Below are 22,554 nucleotides of genomic sequence, written 5' to 3'. Positions count from 1 at the left end.
CAGTTGGTTTTTTTAAGGATTATGGTATCTCTCTTTCCATAAAATGTATGAAATTGCTATGATATCAAATTTAAAATATAGTATGCTCTTAATATAAGGAAAGGGGAGGATGTAATTAGTATAGAAAGAGTGCATCCTTTAACCATGAACAAATATGGTGCAGTTTGAGATAGAATTTGCATTTTAGAATGGACTGAGGTAAAAGCAAAAATCTTGTAACTTTGAAATGATAGTAATGCGGCTACTCAGATAATTAGTATGTACAACTCAACAAAGTCCAGAAAACGAACCCAATGAAGAGATAATAATAATCATGCAACACAAGTCTGATAGTCTCCAAATATATGAATTTTTATTCTGGTAGCTGTGATTACAGTTTACATCTTCCTTTTATTGCTGTTTTTGGGGATCCACTGAAGTAATTAAGACTTTTCTTTAATTATTAACTGGGAACAATCCCCAGCAAAATAATTCCTTTGTTTTTCTATGATACTTACTGCAGGGCCAGGTTCCCCAGGGGGACCAGGATCTCCAGGAAAACCAACAGGACCCTAAAATAATGTTTTTAAAGGAAAGGAAATAAATGAAAAATTATTATAAAGTCATGATATTCTGAAATTTAAGAGGTAAAAATCATGGTAAAACCATATGAGAATATCTCTCTTCTCCTGCTAGAATTTTTTTAAAAAATGAAATTATTTGAGAATGCTTATGAATACATCAAACAATGAAAAGTCAACTTCACCAGCTATGGGCCAAAGTCTCATGATTTCTAGTCTTTCTACGAAAAGCTTCAGGTGGCTTTGACATAGATGCCACTTTAAAGAGGACCAAGTTAACTTACCGGGTTACCCTTAGGGCCATCGTCACCTGATGGTCCTTTAGCACCAGGCGGCCCAGCAGCACCAGGTGGACCAGCTTCTCCTTTCTCTCCTCTTTCTCCTTTGGGACCCTACACAATGTAAGAAAAAGAATGATTATCTTACAAGCTTTAAATCAGTTTCTTAACCTTAGCATACGAGGTCAGACAATACTTTGCTGTGGGAGCTTGTCTCATGCGTTGCAAGATGTTTAACAGCATTCAGGTCTCTTTTTTACTTGGATGCCAGCAGTTACCATTCCTCCAAGTGTGATAACCAAAAATGTCTCCAGACATTGCCAAATGTTTCCTGGGAGTGAAATTCACTCTCAGTTTAAACCAATCTAAATTAGAATAATGTAATGCTAATACAGTTCATAAATGTTTACTCGATGTAGCAGAGTTTGCTGGTTTCTTTTGTGGACAGTCCACCAAAGATATATGCAATAAACAGCTTATAGTTCTAATGTTCTAACTTATGCTAATGTAATTTTTTTTTCAGTTTCTGTGTGAATCAAAATATGCAGAGGATAGGCAAAATTATTGAACAAAAAGGCTCTGCATTTGTGATGATTCTTAACGGGTTGGAAAGTGAAAGGAACTGAATCACAGCTAGTAGTTAAGCTACATGTTTAAAATACTCTGAAGGAAATATCTGATCCATAACACACTACATTGAAAATAAGCCAGCACTTACGCCTGTGCCTGCTTCCCCAGGAGGCCCTGGGTTCCCTGCTTCTCCAGGCTCACCCTATAAAGAAGAGATCAAAAGAGTATCATAGCACAGAAACAATGTTTCACATTTGTAAAACTTCCTTCAATGATGACCATGACACTTTAAACTAGCCCTTAACTCATTATATTATTTAAAAGGCAGCGGACAACTCTGATAAAAAGAAAAAACTTTTCCTATTACTGACGTTAATACTTTTATTTCTCAAGTGGGGAGATAGAACTGGATAAGCTGGATGCTACAATTCTCATCAGTTAATTAATACCCAGAGCATTAACCCAAGTTACCACCAAACCACACAAAACAGACATTTGTATGTTTCCTAAAAATTGTGTATTTGTGTTGCATCAATATTCATATTATAATTAAGTTTATGGATTAAACAATTTAAAATGTTTTTTAATAAAATATGAATTTACTATAATAATCAAACAATTTCATAGTATTTTGATAATCCTATAAAATTTAGTTAGTAGAGGTCTAAAGAGGTCTAAAGTAGAGCTATAAATAAATACAAAAACACTATTTATAAGATACACATAGATACTTAGATACTAATTAAAACTGCTCTGTTTGAGGATATATATTGGTAGTCTTTATGATCTCCATGTATAGATGTGGATGGCTATTTTATGGCTCAGTGCAATAATAAATAAACCTCCTAGCCTAGTAGGCTTCCCTTATGAAAGTCTGTTACTAACTCTTCGCACTTAGAAATGCATACAAACATAATGTTTGGTTCAAGTAATCATCCAAGTGAAGTAATACAATACATTCATGTACCATGTTTCTATACAAAATCAGTAGTACTAGAAAATCTGAAGTGAAAATTGTTCTAAATTTTTTTAAAATGTGAGGCCTAAATTTTCTTTAATTTTTAACTCCGCTATTTCCAATATTCCTGGCACAGATCCACTGCTCATAAATTGGTTTGAAATGTATTATATTAAATATAAACATAATTCCAGGGGAGAGACTATTTTGTGTACATAATTTCTTATTCTTTGAGAATATGCACATATTTTAACTTCTTGAATTATCTGCATAATGAGTGAAGATATCAAGTACTTTCTAAGAATTCATTAGTATTATTATGTGTAAATTATTTTCTCTCTCAAGTAGGTAGCAAATATTTCCAATTATCTTGAATAAACTTTACAAGTAAAATATTGCATTTACATTATTTTCAAAGCAATGAATCATTCATCTATCCCAGTATGATGGAAAAATATGCAAGTGATATTTTTATGAGTCATTATTCACATCTTTGAAAAAAACTTAAGCAGTTTGCCATTCAAATCAACTGTAAAATGTCCATATTAAATTCTTTATATATGGAATATATATAGTATACTGCATAACCTCAGTTAGATGTGAAATTTAAAATAGCCAAACTCACACAAGCAGAGAGTAGAATGGTGGTCATCAGGGGTTGGAGAGTGGGGGCCATGGGGAGATGTTGGTTAAAGTGTACAAAATTTCAGATACTCAAGATGAATAAGTTCTGGAGATCTAATATATAGCAATATGACTATAATTAACAATATTGTATTGTGTGCTTGAAATTTGCTAACGGGGTAGATCTTAAGTTTTCTCATCATACAACCAAAAAATGGTAACTGTGAGGTGATGAATATGTTAATTACCTTGAGTGTGGGCATTATTTCACAATGTGACATGTATCGAAATATCAATTATATGCCTTAAAAATACACAATATTTTTTACATCTTTATTGGAGTATAATTGCTTTACAATGGTGTGTTAGTTTCTGCTTTATAACAAAGTGAATCAGTTATACATATACATATGTTCCCATATCTCTTCCCTCCTGCGTCTCCCTCCCTCCCACCCTCCCTATCCCAGCCCTCCAGAAGGTCACAAGGCACTGAGCTGATCTCCCTGTGCTATGCAGCTGCTTCCCACTAGCTATCTACCTTACATTTGGTAGTGTATATATGTCCATGCCTCTCTCTCGCTTTGTCACAGCTTACCCTTCCCCCCTCCCCATATCCTCAAGTCCATTCTCTAGTAGGTCTGTGTCTTTATTCCTGTCTTACCCCTAGGTTCTTCATGACATTTTTTTTCTTAAATTCCATATATATGTTTTAGCATACGGTATTTCTCTTTCTCTTTCTGACTTACTTCACTCTGTATGACAGACTCTAGGTCTATCCACCTCATTACAAATAGCTCAATTTCATTTCCTTTTATGGCTGAGTAATATTCCATTGTATATATGTGCCAGTATGGAGGTTCCTTAAAAAACTACAAATAGAACTACCATATGACCCAGCAATCCCACTACTGGGTATATACCCTGAGAAAACCATAATTCAAAAAGAGTCATGTACCAAAATATTCATTGCAGCTCTATTTACAATAGCCTGGAGATGGAAACAACCTAAGTGTCCATCATCAGATGAATGGATAAAGAAGATGTGGCACAAAAATACACCATTTTTATTTCTCAACTATACCTCAATAAAGCTAGGGAAAAAGGAAATACAGGAAATCTATTGACTATGTACAAAATGTTTTCACATGTACCACACTAACTCATAGTGATATCATAAGAGTTAGAACTAGAAGGGAAATAACTGCATATTTTGTGTTTTTTATTAATCTGTGTATTTTGTTGTTCCCCTTTAATCCCTGTACACTATAAAGTTAAACTAGATTCTGAAATGATTCCATTTGCTTATGTTTTTTTTTTATGAGGGAAATAATAGGCGGTGAAGAGACAGGATTAAATAATTGTCAAAAAATAGTACAAATGAACCTATTTGCAAAGCAGTAATAGAGACCCAGACATGGAGAACAAATGTATGGACACCAATGGCGGAAAGGGGGGGGTGGGATAAATTGGGAGATTGGGATTGACATATATAAACTACTATGTATAAAACAAATAACTAATGAGAACCTACTGTATAGCACAGGGGAAAAAAAAAGAAGGTACAATCTATTTGTAGGACATATATTAAATTAATCTTAAAAATGCATTCCAATATACAGTAGGTGCAGACAAATACTGTTTGATTCCACTTGTACAAGGCACCTAGAATAGTCAAATTCATAGAATCAGAAAGTACATTGGTAGATGCCAAGGGTCAGGGGGTAAGGGGAGTAGGTCGGGGGTAAGGGGACCTAGTGTTAAGGGGACAGAGTTTCAGTTTAGGAAGGTGAAAAATTCAGGAGATGGATGATGGTGAGAGCTGCACAACAATGTGAACATACTTAGTGCCACTGAACTGTACAGTTAAATATGGTTAAAATAGTATGTTTTATATTATGTGACTTTTACCACAATAAAAAACATTAAAAAAATTTAAAGACAATTTTTTACTACAAAATCTCTTCATTTTGAGAGCAATGCATTAATATTAAATTCTCTAATATATATATATGAAAATTACCTTTTTTTGAGTATTAGAGATAAGTGTGCACAATATAAATAGCAATTACTTAAGATGAAATTAATATTAAATCTATAAAGGTCCCATTCAAAATCTTTGGAAAGGGGATAGGACAAAATCACAAGTAAAGAAATAAAACACTGTAACAAGACTACATTATACAAATTAAATATCTCTAGTATCAATGAGGCTATACCATGTTTATTCTAAGTAATAATAATTGATTTAAATACAATAACATAAATTCTATTAAGAGTATTGGCATATAAAGGAGGTGCTAGTTTATACATTTATTATTACTTATCATGTAACTATTTTATCCCATGTTAAGATTAAAGCCCCCTTCAGAAGAGACAGCAAATTACTCTGTATGCCTAAAGTCATAACAGATGTATTCATTCTTAAGGTAATATCCTGTTCTGTCTCCTTGTTTTGAAGAAAACACTAAAGTACAAAATCTATCAATAGAAAATATATATTATATGGAAAACAAGTTAAACTTATTTAAGCAAAGTGCAGCATGACTAAAGTATCTTTGTTTCTCTTTTATTTTTTTCATTGAATAAGTGACTGGGAATAAATTTTCCAAAATAGAAACGGGGAAGAATTCAAACCAAATCAGAGTTGATGTCAAATATCTGTAATCCACATAATAGTATATTACCCTAGATTATGAAGAAATAAATAAAATTAGGGTTTCATTTCTATCCTGCTGTCACATAGAAACTTTTTTAAACAGAGAAAAAATAAAACTCTGTTTTTTTAGTATAACAAATTTAGATTCAGGTATGTTTTAATTGTAAGAAGTTGAACGCTATCCTGATTGACTGAATCATTCTGTGAAGATTCAAAATTGGCCAAGTATTACCAGATAGGCTTTAAACAAATGGAAACAGTATGGAAAATAAGTTATCCAAAAATCCAAACATCTGGCATCCATGTTTATCTTCAAGGGTAGCACAGAGGATAAAACCATAAAAGAAGCAACTAAAGCACTTAAATCTTTTCCCACTGCACACAAAAGCTTTAGGAAACAAATAAAATAGGCTGAAAAGGCTATTAAATGGTTTTAGAATTTGCTATATTGGCAAAAAACTAAAATTAGAGGCTAGTTCTCACAACTATCTGGTCAGTATTAGAGCCGAAAGAGGATGATGCAAAGGGAAGAAAGAGGAAAGGTGTGGGCCATCTTCATCAGTCTACTGTTATGATACCATTAGACACCAGTCCTCTCTTCTGCTATTCTTTCTATGACAACTGAATTCAACAAAAAAAGAGATTCTTTCAGTTACAGTCTCAACTTATCTGCATTTTTCAACACAAAACTTTAAATTTAAGAATATAAACCAAGAGTTGATCAATCAAAAAAACTAGACCGCTTAGGCAGTAAGAATTAGATAATAACTTTCAAATATTTCTAATTTAGTAATTAAGAAACTATATAATAGTTAATCATATAAAATTAATTATAATCAAAATGCTAGAATGTGGGTGTTGAGAAGAAATAAACACCAAAGTACTAGTTTCTCAACCTACTACCTTTCTTTTTCTGAGGGCCAAATACTTTGATTAAGATAAATGAATGAGTATGAGATATGCTATGTCAAAATTTTTGAGACTAAACAACAGAATCATTTTTATGATTAGGATAAGTCTATACTTTTGATATTTATTAACAAAACTGAAGCAAACTCAGGAAATTTCTAAGTTTTTTTCCACTGCATAATATTTTATCATATGAAATTTAATTTTCATCCCTCAAAATTGGTAAATTATTTTTTAAATAAAACAAATAACAATGTTAATTTTCTTGAAAATTATTTTAAGAAATGAGAATGAATGCATAAATAACAAACCAGAGGATGATTTTGACATTTTCATGAAAAGGAAGAGCAGATATTTTAAATAAAATCATGTTCATGAAAAAAATAAGCTATTCTGACCCCAGATATTATGGCACATGCCAACTATTTTGAAAAGTGCCAAAGACAGGTCATAGTATTAGTAATGAAAATATAACTCCAAATATGATGAACTGAATGATTAATTCTTTTGTAATATGAAGGATTCTTTTCTCGCATTTAAGTCAGTTACATATTTTTTGCTTTTAAGTCAGTTACCAATCTCTTCTATTTTCAATAATGAAGGGTACTAGAGCCACAGTCTAGTCAAACTTACATGGGTTAGAGTGGATCCTGATTTAATCCCTTTCTAATAACAAAACCTTAATGAAATTACTGAAATTCTCTACGATTCAGCTCACTCAGCCTAAAAATGTGGGTAATAATAGTAATGCCATCATCATGGAGGGGCTGTGTTGATTAAAGGAAATAATCCACCGCTCAGCACAATACCTGTCAATCAAAAATGTGATATCTCTAAATCACTTTTTCTTTAATTATTTAACTATTAGAGCAGATGAGCTGTAGTTCATATAATTATGTGTAAAATACTTAGAAAGACAGAACTATTAAAAGCACTTATAATACTAGCTAATATTGTCAAATTCCTCAATTCTCGCTGTTTCAAACTGTCTATATCACTGCATTCCTCACCTTTTCTCCAACACCACCAACTGAGCCAATGGATCCCGGGGGTCCTTGTGGTCCCTGTAGTGTAGGAAAAGGAATACAGTTATGCTTGCTCTTAAAATAAAATATAAAATTACAAATATAAGTCCAGTTATTCTCAGAGGGAGAGAAATATTATGCAAGAATATTCCAAGTCATTTGAAAGATGAGACAAAATGATGAACTTTATTGAGTTGTCAAATTTACTGGATAGCAAATAATTTAATTATACTAAATTGATTTTCAAATTCACCAGAATTTTGAAGATAAGGTAGGAGACTTTCCAACTCTAGTCATGTTAGTTGATACTTGAAACATAATTTCAATCTGTCTGCCTATTGAAGAGATCAGATTTAGAGGATGATTTTGTAGAATTTTTTAGTGGATCAAGATATGACTCTGGTTAAGAATTATGTAATCCATGCAAAAAACAATATAAACCATCTCTTAAACTTTAAATTACATAGGGGGAATTAAAACCTAAAAGCATTTTTAGTACATCTGTGCCTAATCTATTTTACCCAGTTCTGGTCTGACAAAATTAAAAGCAGGAATAACAGAAGAGCAATAAAGACAAGAATAAATGACTTGTTCTTTGTGAAAAGGGAAAGTCAAATGGAAACAGAACATCAAAGCCTATAAATTTGTTAATGGTAACAGTAAGATAAATATGGCATTACATTCCTGTAATATTGGAACAGTCAGTCAACAATTAAGCTTGGGGGAGGAAAGCTTTATACAGTTGACAGGAAACATTTTTTACATGGTAAGAGGTGCACATATTATCATGCACATATTACTCTAACATATTTTATAGAAGGAAAATACAAAACTTTTAGATAGTAGATGCATAAATAAAGGCTGTTTGGAGTACAGACCTAGGCTAGTACAATCAAGCCAATTACAACCATCTCCTCAAGCAATTGTAAAAGATAAAGGTTAAATTGGAAACAATTCAGCAACATTGTACAGTTATTATGTGCAAGACAGTATGTTGAACTGAACAATGCAGTTCTTAGAGCTAGTATTTCTAATTCACCAATAAATATTAATATATATTGACTGTAAATTTTGTACCTATATTATATTTGTGAGGACTAGCTCCCTACAAAGCTTTTCTTTTCCTGTAAAATAAAATGGAGTGAGTAAATGATCCTAGAGCTCTTGTTCTCTTAAACATTTAACAGGAGTGTAATTGTCTCCATTATATCTTGACACTACCTGCTATTAAATAATATCTATATAACTTCAAAATAATTAACATATTTCACAGTCTTACATCAGCTCCATTGGGACCTTGAGGACCTCTGGGGCCTGGAGGACCAGGTGGACCCTGTAAGAGATGAATATTAAGGTCTATGAAGTCTAAACTCAAATGCATTTCTGATATTTCATTTTGTGATTAAGAAAACTAAAAGAAGTTTCAGCCTGCAAAATCATAGTCAGTGAAGCATATCAGTGTTATAAGTCATTTGTGATGGATACAACATCATGTTAGCAAATGATTATTTACACATAGCTATGGGGAAATTAGAACTGCAGGAAGAACAATTTAATTAAAAATTAGAAAAGTCTATTGTTACTATCTGGTACAATGAAGTCATACAGCCAGAAATATTTTAGGCTAGAATATGCTAGAATGCTAGAGTATAAAAGGAACATAAACTTTGAAGCGGAAATGGTGCTTGAGTAGATTTAGAATTCATTAATTCTATATTTTTGTTTTGTTTTTTATGTCAGCTCTCATGTTACATATGCTAGAATTGGAATAAGATTAACTATTTAGTTGTCTTCCTCAAACAAAGGGTCTCTCTCTTGGTTGTGCTTTAAGATTACCTTGGGGCACTTTTTATAAAATACTGGTGACCAGAACCCCTTACTTCAAGAATGTATTAATGATTCAGGGAACCATAGCAAGCATATTTAGAGAGGAGTTTGCTATGTAATGATGCTGTTTGAGGTATTAATTAGTTATTTGAATCAGCAATATTTATGTTCTCAGTTTTTAAGTTTATTGTAATAAGAATAATTTCTTATTTGAAGAAAATGAAATCTAATATGCAAATATAAAAATATCAAAATATGTATTCTGAAGGAAGCAAAAATTGGGGGCAATGTTTATTGAAGGGAAAGAACAATTAGGAAATGTATTCATTACATTTCATAGATTTCAATGACCTTGGCTAATTGTTTCCTTAACCAAGGTAGTCCTTAATCAGCAAATATATGTATTTCAAGTTTTTAGTTGAATTATTAGACTTAAACTTAGAGGAGAAATCCAGAATCAATAAATGCAAATTTTTATGTTATAGCATTCTGATTAAGACAGAATTCCTTATTAAATTAAGAATTTGTTTCAAAGTACAATTAATTTTTAATACTGTTAACATTTGCTAATTATCTAAATCCTGGGTAACTATTATCTATTATTTACCTGTTTCACATCAAAGTCCAGAGCTAAAGACTAATAAGTAACTGAAGCGTGGCAGTTTATATACACTTCAACAATAAATACACATAGAAATAAAAAATATATAACAATACATCAACCTAAGAATACCATATATGTATAAAACACTACTCCAAAGTGAGAAAGAGAAAAGATAGAGAATTAGTCAAGACTGTGGCGGGAGATTCAATAGCGGCAGATGCAAGTTTGGGTGAGAATCAGGGAGGCATCAATCTGAAAAATCATAGCCTTTAGGGCTACTTTGTTCATACTAATAAACCTTAAGAAAGATGTTAGTAATGTAGAAATTCACAGCATACATCAATTCTAAAACATAGAAACTTACCATGGGACCAACATCCCCATTTTCACCCTTTTCACCAGGTGGGCCTGGCAGACCCTAAGAAAATATAGTAGAAAATAATAAAAGTCATTCATGTATTTAAAAAATATATATTTGGCTAATTTTTAATATAGAATTAAAAATCAAATATAAGTTAAATAAGAACATGGAAATTGAGTCAAACGATCATTTGTCAAAATACTTACAATGCAAATATTGACTATATATGATGGAATCTTATATCTACATTCACTAATAAAATTTATGCTTTGTCTAATATACTGTTTGATTTCAGTTACATGAACTAAGCACATTATTTGGTCTGGGAATTTATGAATACTAAATCATTTTCTCCATCTTTTATGAGTAGTATATGGAACTACCATTGTAAAACTTTTTTGGAAAAATCTTGTCCCAAATTATTTTAGAACACCTTATCCAAGGGAGGATTTTATAGCTAGGTATAGTCAAAACTCTTTCAAAAATAAATATTCCATCCAGTATATATCCAGGGTTACAAATATCTTCTGAACTTTTAATCTGTTAATTCCACTTCTGAATCTTAAAAACTCATAGGCCATGAGACCTGATATATTACACTTCCCTTATTCTCTCAATCCATTTCCTTTACATTCATTTGCAGTGTAAATGCTTTAGGAGAGGTTTTGTGCTACTGAATAAACTCAGAGCAGCTGCACACAAATTTCACCGGGCCTTGTCTTTATGGAAAAATTATTTTACTTCCTCTTGCTCTTCCTAACTAGTTCCCCCATGCAGAGCTGTTTATATTTCCTCTTTCATATCACAATGATACTTTGTACACATTTGAATGTACACTTAAAAACACAATTATACCAGTTGTTTACATACTTATCCTCACTGGGCAGTGCTCTTTCAGGTGTCAATTTTTTATCTCTAACAATAAGCAGAAGGCCAGGGAAAAACTGAGATTTTAATAAAATGTTGAATTTATGATGAATGAATGAATTCTAAGAAAATAAATCAACAGGAAATGCTACATGCAATAAGATGTTTCTTGTAACACTAGCTATGATAGTTAAAATTCTCAATTATTCCAGATGTTTAATCATAAGAAAACATAGTTAAATAAATTTGGTTGTATAAACTAATGGAATATTATAAGACTATAATTATGATACTAATATTTTAAATATGAATAATGTTTATGATAAGTATTAAATACAAATATAAATGAATGTATACTATAAATTTAACTGTGAAATATGTATTAAAATATGTATGATGACTATTGGACAGAAATAGCAAAAGTGGTAATAGGTTTTAATATGGTAGAATTATGGATTGTTTTAATTTTTAAAATGTTTTTGGGTTTATCATTATGTATATAAATCATACATTTTATACATATTTAAATATTTTTACAATAGTATTTCAGATATAATCTATTTAAGAAATAAAAAATACACGCTACATAAACTCTACATTTCTACTGATATTTTAGTAAAGTTATTGACTTGGTCCTACACACAGTGGCTACAAAGTATTTGACCAAAACCCACACTAATAAATATACTTATTACCTAGTAAACATGCACATGTAAAATAGTTGAAACACAGGTTTCAAAAAGTAATACTTACCTTGAATGGATAGATGATGATCTTTGATATTTTTATTCTATTTTACCTTATCCTGTTATATTTCATTTTTTAATGCTGGTAATAACCCACTAAATTGTTTTTGTGACCTACTAATTCCATATGACTCTCAGTTTGGAGAGAGGGTACTTTACCGAGTATATTTGTAAACATTTTTTAATGTTCCATATATTCATTTTTAGAGGAAATATTAATTACTGATTTATAATGAACAACATATACCAGAATGTCATTTATTTTTTCTCATATATCATTCAGATGTCTAGGAAAATAGCCTATCATATGTACTTCCCAAACAGTTATCATCATCTGATGCTAGCTTCTAGAATTACTAGAGAAGTTCCTAGTAAGTTTCCTGGGAGGAAAGAGCCAGGTAGTGTTTCTGATTTTAGCCTGCTTAAAAATTATTTGAAAGAGATCCCTAAAATTTTAGATTCCCAGATCTACAACCTAAGAGATTCTAATTCATTGATGGAGGACATGAACTCAAATTCTTAACAGACAAGTAGATTTTTAACACAGATGAAATAAACATTTCAGTTTAAGTCCATTTCCTTAAGTAGTAAGCATTACAGCTTAAACATAATTAAGTTCTTATAAACACTGTATAAATTAACAATCACATTCCTTATCTTTTGTACAGGTTTCCACCACTTTTAGTACAGAGCGCATCTAATTTGGGATCCCCAAATTGAATGGTATAAAATATTTGCTCATAGTTGTCTTTTACTTCTATAATAAGCCCAGTCTGCATTTCCATCTTTTATTTACACATGATTATTCCTAATATTAGTTCAATAGAAACCTTCCAATAGAAAAATATTTAAATATTTATTTTTTATGAAGTTTGATTATAGTTCGAGTTAAGACAGAATGTTCTTCTTATTAAAATTAATAGAAACATAATGAGTCAAATTCTCTTGTTGCAGGAACTAAATGTGCAAAATTGCACTCCAGTTTTAATCAGTTTTCACATGTCCTACCTCTTTCCTAGGGAGTAATTTATGCATGGAGAGACTCTGTTTTAAGGTCTGTCAATTTAAAATCATTTACTACATAAGTGATGAAATAAAAAAATGAATTCAGGCCAAGAACTCTCATTCTATATGTCTCCTTCATATGCAGACAAATAGTAAACATAGAAATGAAAAATCAAGTCGTTTAAACAGAATATTAGATTATTATTATTTCTGTCTATTATAATTGCTAATATCTATTCTGCCATGAAGACTCAATTAAAGTATGCAGATGTGATTGTGAACATGTTAATTACATTAGCATCTTTTCAGATTCCTGATTTAAAGAGGTAGCTGTGGGAAAAATATAATCAATTTTTCAGGGAACTGATTTCTTGAGTCATCCTCATCAAAGAGGACATTTCTTACTCTGCGGAAATGAAGACTTTTTTATGTTTTATGTTAATATGTTGTAAATATAAGCTACAAGGCACCTTTTTTAATCATGATAACTAAATTTCTAAATTACAAACTTTTGGATTCAGAATAATCAGTTAACTGAAAAAGCAGAAAATGAGTGGTAATATATCCACTGGCAATCTAATTTTTAATGCCTTGTTGTTTTCAAATATGTGTACTTCTCATACATACTGATGTATACTACTCAGGATTGCTTATTTATTATTGTCTAACAAGTATAAAAGGGCTAAACACAAATATGAAATGAAGTTTTTACATTTTCCAAGTTGAAAAATAATTATTTTGGCATTAAAAAAAGTAGAAAATTATAACATCATGTTCACTGGTAGACATCCATTGAGTGTTATAACAATAATTGTTATGATAATATAATTATATTTTTACAATATAATTTGTACAATTATATATATAATAAGCTAGTTAATATTAAAAACTAATATTCTATGGCTTTACTTATGAAAATAGAGATAAAAATTAAATCTATACAAATTCAACTTTTACTTACTTTTCCACAACTTCACAAAATTTTGAGTACAATGAACTAGATGATTTAATTTAATCATTTCTAAAATTGCTAATGTGGCATAACTAATATTCACATGGCACCCAAATAGCATTTAAAACAAAATTTTTTAATCTTTTAGAGGATCACTAGGTAGGTATTGAATAAGCAAGTGGGAGAAGAAAGTCAGATGTTTCCAAAGTTTGTAGGAAGCAGTTAACCTCACATGGAAGAGTGGAAAAACAACTCAGAACAGATGTCTACTATGCAATGTTTTGCCTAAGAACACAGTTGTAAGCCATATTTGAATGAAAATGTTTTACCCTACAATGTTTTACAATTTAATATTTCCTCCCCTGAAAGTGTTTCATAAAATACAAATTATAATTCTAAATTTAAGAAGTTATTTTAAATGACCAATTTACTGTTAATTTGTTTATTTTACCTATTATTGTTTAACATTTCTTGTTGTTAGTTTCTGTTAATAGTTGCGATTGACAGTTTGCTATTTATCAAAAGGCTTTTAATTTTTGCTAGCCATCTGGAGTACTAATTTTCTTGCTGTGAGATGTGTGAAAGAATGCTTCTAACATCTTGCTTCTAACTGTCACACTTAAAGAAGGTTGTCATTCATTTTCCAAATACAATGAGGATGAAGAAAAGGGGTGTTATACCTATGGTGGGGCTAAATAAACTCCAGAAACAGAAACCAGGGCTGATGCAGCTTCAGAAAAATTAATAACAATTGATTAAAAGCACTTAAAGTTCAGATACACATTTAAGTAAAACAGTCATTATACTTAAACTTTGTACCCTAGTTCCCAGATAGAAAGAAGGAAAGCTGTTTTGTTTTACAACTTCCAGAAAACCTGGTGTGAAAAGTAAGTGGGAATGACAAGGGTGTGCAACTCAGAGAACATCTTACCTGAAGACCTATGGGACCCGGAGGTCCTGGGAAACCTCTGGCACCTTCATCACCTTTTTGTCCAAACATCCCCTGCTGACCTCTGGGACCTGGCTCACCATCACCTCCCTAGAAAAGACCAATAAAAATGATCACAAACTGGAAGAATCATGATTCTGCTACAAGTCATCATAAAAATGTAGCCATTTCTAATTTAATCAAAGACAGTTTATTTATAAGTTACCAAGTACAAAGTAAGTTACATTTCCATTATCCGCTGCAAATATACCATTGTTAGTTTTGCTTACATTATTTGATTCTGAAATATGACTGATTTTGATTTTCTCACGTATATCAAGTGAAGTAAAAGCTATTTAAAAAGGGAAAATAATGTTCAAAATTGTCTATGAAGTACTTCTCAACTGTTTATTATCTATCTTCAAATGAAGTCACAGTGTTTTTTGTTTATAAAGATCAGCTTGGTTAGCTATATTAGATAATTTAAACTTGATTTAATGTTAAGCATACAAACTTATTACCACATGAAATAGACTGGTTATGTGACAGTTCATAAATCTGATCAGAGAACGGTAAGGCTTTAGATTTGTTGAACAAAGAGGAATACTTACAGCAATTCCAGGGGCACCAACTGGACCTTGAAGACCTGGGGGACCAGGAGGACCCTGTGGTGAGATAAAAATCTGTAATTTTGAAACTGAAACCAGAGGAGCCTGAGCTATGTAGTGCAGAGCATTTGGTTGATCAAAATCTATTAATCATCTCTACATTTCTTGGGGAAAAAAAATGTTTTGGCATTCAGTACAGTCAACCATTATTTATTTTACTCCTTGAGACTCAGACTTGCCTACTTGCAATCAATTTTAAATTGGCAGTTATTGAAAGCATTCTCAACTACAATGTTGTGGATATTTAAAAATGGATTTCTATGCTAATATAAATCATGTTGAAGTTTCACACTTGAAAAATTTCAAAATACCAGATTTCTTTAATGAGATATGTATGTGTCAGAAAGAGCACATGAAAAAAGCATCCATATGTTATCTTCTAAATGAAAAATAGGATGTGGGGAATTCTATATGACAGAAAGTAATGATATATGAAACCTCAGAATTTTCTTTATATGTAAACACATGCAAACTCAGTATTATATATTAAGTATACTGGAACTCCTTATTTTGAGCAGTAGATTTCAATGGCTTTCTGAGTCTTACATACATAAATATTACTTCTTAACTGTCCTTTTTTCCAACATAAATAACTGATCAGGCACTATAAAAGATCCAAACATTAAAGAGTCATTGGATTGGATTGCTCTTTTTCTTAAAACTGCCACACAGTGGGAAGAGTGCTTAAAGCATAGGTTCTGGAGGTATGTGTGGTTCAGGGACCACTGGGGTACCTGAGTCCCTGTCAGGTTTCCACTAGGTCAAAAATCCTTTTCATAACAACTTTAAGATATTATTTGTCTTTAAACCATATGGTATTCAAACTAATGGTGCAAAAACAATGGAGGGTAAAATTGCTGATGATTTAGTCTCATTCTGTGGCTTTTAGGGTTGGAATTATTGCATTTCTTAACACATAATTTGAAAAGAGGTTTTATTAAAATTGACTGAATCTCAAACTGAATAGTTCCCACAGAGGTAATATAGTAGTAATATTATAATCTTCGGAGAGGTAAGGGAATAGTAATATGAAAAAATATCCATGGTTAACACCGAAAGGAGTTAAATGAATAATGCCCCCTCAATAAGAAATAGGAAACTTACATTTTCTCCTTTGTCACCCTTGCTGCCTTTTTGTCCTGGTTCACCGATTTCACCCTGTATTTGAAAGATTTGAGTTAAAGTTTATCTCTAATATGCCATACCTGCCATTGCATTGTCATCACTATCATTGTATGATTAAATTTTACTTTAATGTAATTATGTGCTAACATTTAATGTCACAGTTTAAATTGGAAAAGCCTGCTTCTCACTTTCTAGTATTGACTAATATTGATTTCTAATATTGATTAGTATATAGACAAACAAAAGTCAACTGGACTTTGAGGAATACTGCAGCTGGATTTTTAATTCACAAAATCAATTTTGTCTGAAATATTACCAGTATAAACTAATAATGAAAATACATTAATTTATATAAAAATATAATTACACATTAATCAAAAATCAGTTATTTTTTCTCCTTGTTTTCCAACTGCTAAAATGTTGCACATTATCAGAGCACTGGTTAACAAATTTTGTTATATAATTTCACAATAATATTAGAAAATATATTCAGTTCAAACACAACATAGCTATACATTCAAAATCAAGAGCTTAGAATCTTTACTTACAAGTTAGTAAAAAATAGGGAAGTATAGGATTATCAAATATGTATGCAGCTCATTCTTAAATTTTAATTCTGCAATATCCAAGACACCACAGCTAAATGTATACAAGTAATTAATTAAATTAATTTCACATTTATTTCAGAAACATATATTTAAAAATAGATAAGTAACTTTGGCATCTGTTATTTTTTCTCACTACCATTGTTCTTGTCTGTTTATATCCTACATACTATTTCCTGGGATAACAATAATTCTCAACCTCTAAAATAAAACTTTTGAGCACAAGGAAGCTGTATGGAAACTTTGGAAAAGATATCTTTAGATTTGACATCTAATCTTAAAAGAGATTATATCCAGGATTCTTAAGGAAAAATTTATTTTTCACAGGATGCACTAATATGAATAAAGAGCACTCACCTTGTCTCCATCCTCTCCTGGGGAGCCAGCAGGCCCAGCAGGCCCTGGGAGACCCACAGGGCCTTGTACTCCATCTCTCCCTGCGGGGCCTTGGGGACCTTTTTCTCCCTGCATTGAAAATCCAGCAGGTCATTACTTTGCCGTAAGAAACCTATAAATTAGCTATTGTTACAATTTTTAAGTACAGCTACAACAGTCATACCCTGGCTTCCATATTTGACAAGGAAATTGCTTTGATTTTCCCCCAAAGTATATTTTCCCAATATATTGCTATTTCCTAGTAGCAAATGATAACACAAAAGATCTCTACATTCTTTCGTGACTAAGAATACTAACACTGTTAACAATTTATGAATCTCAAGTTATGGGTCACAAAAACAATTAAGACTCAACTTGGAATTTTTCTTTCAATCACACATTTTCAAATCAAGCATTATATATTGATAAATCAGATGCTCGATGTTTGTGAAAACTCACTGACCCTTTACTCTTTTTCTGTGCTGCTTGTATACCCAACTTTATAATATGCTTTATGTGTAGACTTTTTCTATTTTTTAACAATGTTTCATGAATTTTTCTAGATTTTGATATTTTCTTTCATTTCTGCTTTTACTGATTCAAAATGACAAGGCTGTTAGCTTTTTAAAAATTTTTGTTTACTTTTTGACAATGACATTATTTTCCTCTTTTTAAAATTTAACTATATTGTGTAGTTTAAAAAGTATAGGCTTGAGGGTTTCCCTGGTGGCGCAGTGGTTGAGAGTCCGCCTGCTGATGCAGGGGACACGGGTTTGTGCCCTGGTCCGGGAGGATCCCCACATGCCGCGAAGTGGCTGGGCCCGTGAGCCATGGTCCCTGAGCCTGCGCATCCGGAGCCTGTGCTCCGCAATGGGAGAGGCCACAACAGCGGCCCACGTACCGCAAAAAAAAATAAAATAAAATAAAATAAAATAAAATAAAAAGTATAGGCTTGATAATAAAGATAGCAAAAAATCCTTTGAGAGCTTAAATAAGTGATTTCCTAAAAGTCAAGACTTCATCAGTTCTGTACAAAATTATTCCTGATTGCAGTTGGTGGTTCTATCTTTTCTCCCATTACAAAAGCTGGGAATCCATGTCATTAGTTCCTGCATTTACATTATCCTGCTCCCCACCCCTCTGTCCCTCACCACCTCCTGTCCCTTTACGATGACTAAGCTTTATCTCTTGAATATATTTACTTCCCTTTATCTCCACCATTAGCATCTTACCCCAAAATACTAGTAGGCTTCCTCTCAACTATTGAAATGTTTCCTTCTTATCTCACATCTATTCTTACTTCCAAGCTATCCTCTGCACTGCAATCAGAGAGACAATCATCTTACCAACATTCTTTATAGTCAATTTACTTGTTTACCATTCCTAAGGTAAAGACCAAGCTGCTACTGTGGTCTGCCATTACCTGGCTCCTACTACCTATGGAACAGCCTCTAGCCTCCCTTGCTCTTGCTCTCTATATTTCAACCCATGTAGATCTTTTTTAGTTCAACTTGATGCCATACCCTTCCTGTCACTTGGCCTGAGCACATGTTGTTCACTTAGCCTGGAATGCCCCTAGGAGGACCCTCCACTTAGTTAATTCCTCCTCATCTTTTACATTCCATCATCAATGTCCTACCCAAGGAAAGGCTCTGATTCCAGTTTAGGTCCCTCTGTTATAAGCTGACATACACCAGTACATTTCCTTATATCATTAGCCAGAGTTTGTAATTATACAGGTACTTAGTGATTCTTTGTTTATTATCTAAAGCCCCATCAGACAATAAATTGTGTGAGGGCAGAAGCTGTCTGATTTTGTATTCCATTGTACCTAGCTGGCCTATGGCCCAGAGTAGCCATTTAAGGCTAGTTAGTTAATTGCTTAATGACAACAAAAATAACAAAATGTCTATAAAACAAAGTTAACAAGTTTATTACTTTATTGGGTTCCATACAATCTTATTGTATTTTTCAAAACTATGCCATAATTATCATTTAACACATACCTCTGATGTCACATTGGAGACCTTTTATTTCCTTCAAATTAAATATTGCAATGTCTCAAAACTATCTCCACTCATAAAATGTGCTGTGCTATTCACAGTGAATGTCACTATTTTGAACACATGAGCTGATTCAGATATTTCTCCTTAATTTGGATTTCCTTGAGAGACTGAACTCCAAAAATCAATCCTTTTATATGAGAGTATCTGTAAATAAGACAGATTAATTCTTAACTGCCTTCATTACAGTACACATAATCTCTAGCCAGGAATCACCTGCTGTTTATTTCTTCTGATCCTGGTCTGTGTGGAATCTATACCACTATATCAGATTTATATTTGGGTTTAGGAAGAGGTAAAAGACTTTGCTTAACATCTTAGCCAACGTCTCCATCAGTTTTTACTAAACGTCTGCATGGAGGGCTATGGGTATTTTCACCCAACACTTCTATAACCATTTGATGCTACCATCCCTAGATAGATAACTTCTTCAAAAGTACTACCTAATACTGTGTCCAGCACTTAGTTGCTCTCAATAACTATTTGTTGAATAAAAGAACAGTGGAATGAACACCTTGGAGTTTTTGTTGGTGGTGGGAATAACAGAGAGAACGGGTGGGCAGAACATTCTCCTCTCCCTCCCTCCTCATAATACCACCAATCACCAACAAAACCTGGGCCAAATCTTATCTCTGAAAAGGGTTTCTGTCAATAAGTTCTCCTCTATATCACCAAAGTAATTTATTATCATTTTCATTACTTTTCCATATTCTTGTCTTTGTTTCAATATTTTACTTTTTCTTCATAAAGTCAAGGTACTTAAAACCCAGCCTTCAACTTATTATCTTCAGAGAATTCTTGGCTTCTCTAATAAGTATATTCTCAATTGGTATACTAAAGCAATGCATATATGTTTTCTCTGTATACATTCTTCATTGTGTTGTGCCAATATACGGGTGCCCTGAATTTTTGAATGAACTTGTATGAAAGGGCCTGAATCTATATCTTTTATATCCCCTCCCAGTGCACAGTACACTATAAAAGTTTTATGGACAAATCTTTAGGTCTGAGATTGGTTGGAAATTATAGACATTGTAAGAAGGAGCCAAAGAACAATTTTTTATAGTTGTCTTTTAACATCTCAGAAAATAATGTCTAAATTTTCAACAAATTTACTAAGCTGGAAATACATTGCTTTAAAAACTTCTCAGCAATTAAAAATGCTTTCTCTGTCACCAAAAGATTCTAACCACAGGTGATATGGTCCTATTCTAAATGTGTCTAAAAGGTAGTAGATTACAGAAAAACAGTCACTTTGATTTGGAAATACTTAAACAAGATCACAAACAGTAATGTCAATGGACAATGAAAGCAACTTGCTAAATCTCACTCAACTTGCTAAAACTAGGTCCTTAGTGATTAAAAGGTATTTTGAAGATTATAGGCTTAAACTAGATAATATATGTCAAAACTTGCATATACACAAAAGTATTGAACTCGTATTTTTTGCATACAATGATCAGCAATTTTTATATATATTTACTGAACAAATTTGTGTTTTAACCTTGGAGGATGAGAGAATGCTTTAGTTGTTTTAGAAAATTAATATGATTAAGTGAAAAGCAGGAACAAAATTAGGGGAGAAATCTTGATGATGAAACTTAAACCCAATGAACAGAATATATCCGTAATTATTAAATAAATATAAGATAAAATAATTGACCAGATGTTTTCCACCTCTTTCACTGTAGATCAAAACTCAAATCACACGAGAAGTGCAGCCTCTTTCTATGCGTTTCACTTACAGACCATGAAAGTGATTGGAAATTAAGTTGTACTACAAGAGGAGTGAAAAGTGAACACTTTTCTAATATAAAGCAGCAAAGTATGGTTTTAATCAAAAGTCCAGTTTTATCTTTCAAAAGGAACAAACTCAGAAGTCTTTCACATTAATAATATCCAACTCCCCCACAGATATTAGGGTTTCATAAAATGTGGAAAAATGTCATCTCATTTAATGAATTTGAAATTTTCTGTATTATAAATATAAAAATAAGTGTGTTTATATGCCAGGCACATATGCAGAAAGAATGCAGTGGACTATGAAGAGCTAATATCCTTGAATAAAAAGTAATAACTTGTGCAGGATGACAGTATAATATATTCCTCCTTGAAATTACTTACAGGAGCACCTTTCTCTCCAGCTGGACCAGGAGGACCCTGAGGTCCTGGTCGCCCTGGCAAACCAATTGGGCCAGCTGTTCCTGCTGACCCACGTTCTCCTGGTGAGCCCTAGCACAGTGGAAAAAAGGTATTTTGTTATTAATGATGGAAAAATTTACACTTAAGAATCACTTATTTAGTTGTGAAATCTTACAGTTTACATAACATAAAAGTCACTTTTAGACAATTTTAAGATCTCAGACAGGAACAGTACTCACAATTTAAAAGATTAAGTTCTAGCCCCAGTATTAAGCACAGATACTAAAGTTAAGAAATACTGATAAGAAGAAAAATATTTCAAAATTATACATCTTTAATATTTTACAGATGTTTTCTCTTTTCATTTAAGTGTTCACAATTGTTCACAATGTTTTATAAGACATAAATCCAACAGTACCTTCCTATACAATTTTCTCCCTGTATTATTCTGGATTGGCATGATACACTGTCTAGACTAGCATTTTTCAAAGTGACTTCTGGACTTCACCTCAAACTTGCTGAATCACAATTTCAAAGTCCTAAAAATGAGTTCAGAAATTGTCATTGCTTTGAGGTACAAATATAATTTTTTTACATAATAAAGTTCAATAATCACTATCCCAGAGCTTGGACTTTTTCCTGAAAATAAGTCCTTAAATTTATCTTAGGATTCTGCAGGGACCATTGGGTTTTATTATGAACACTA

At 32.1% G+C, this 22,554-nt stretch overlaps 1 protein-coding gene across 3 annotated transcripts in view; it reads right to left on the bottom strand.

Annotated features, from left to right (window-relative positions):
• The window catches only part of COL11A1 (collagen type XI alpha 1 chain), a 190,839-nt gene that overhangs the window by 31,400 nt on the left and 136,885 nt on the right, over positions 1-22,554 (bottom strand). For all 3 annotated transcript variants that reach the window (XM_060142441.1, XM_060142440.1, XM_060142442.1), the window contains 11 exons: positions 21,831-21,938; positions 17,626-17,733; positions 16,643-16,696; positions 15,482-15,535; positions 14,874-14,981; positions 10,376-10,429; positions 8,860-8,913; positions 7,566-7,619; positions 1,557-1,610; positions 845-952; positions 498-551 (listed from right to left, as the gene is read on the bottom strand). In XM_060142441.1, the coding sequence (XP_059998424.1) occupies positions 498-551; positions 845-952; positions 1,557-1,610; positions 7,566-7,619; positions 8,860-8,913; positions 10,376-10,429; positions 14,874-14,981; positions 15,482-15,535; positions 16,643-16,696; positions 17,626-17,733; positions 21,831-21,938 (810 nt within the window). The remainder of the gene's footprint in view (positions 1-497; positions 552-844; positions 953-1,556; positions 1,611-7,565; positions 7,620-8,859; positions 8,914-10,375; positions 10,430-14,873; positions 14,982-15,481; positions 15,536-16,642; positions 16,697-17,625; positions 17,734-21,830; positions 21,939-22,554) is intronic.

This window comes from Lagenorhynchus albirostris, chromosome 2, assembly GCF_949774975.1.
Source record: "Lagenorhynchus albirostris chromosome 2, mLagAlb1.1, whole genome shotgun sequence".
Lineage (NCBI taxonomy): Eukaryota > Metazoa > Chordata > Mammalia > Artiodactyla > Delphinidae > Lagenorhynchus > Lagenorhynchus albirostris.
The sequence above is the reverse complement of the archived record's forward strand: the minus strand, read 5'-3'. Positions and strand labels throughout refer to the sequence as shown.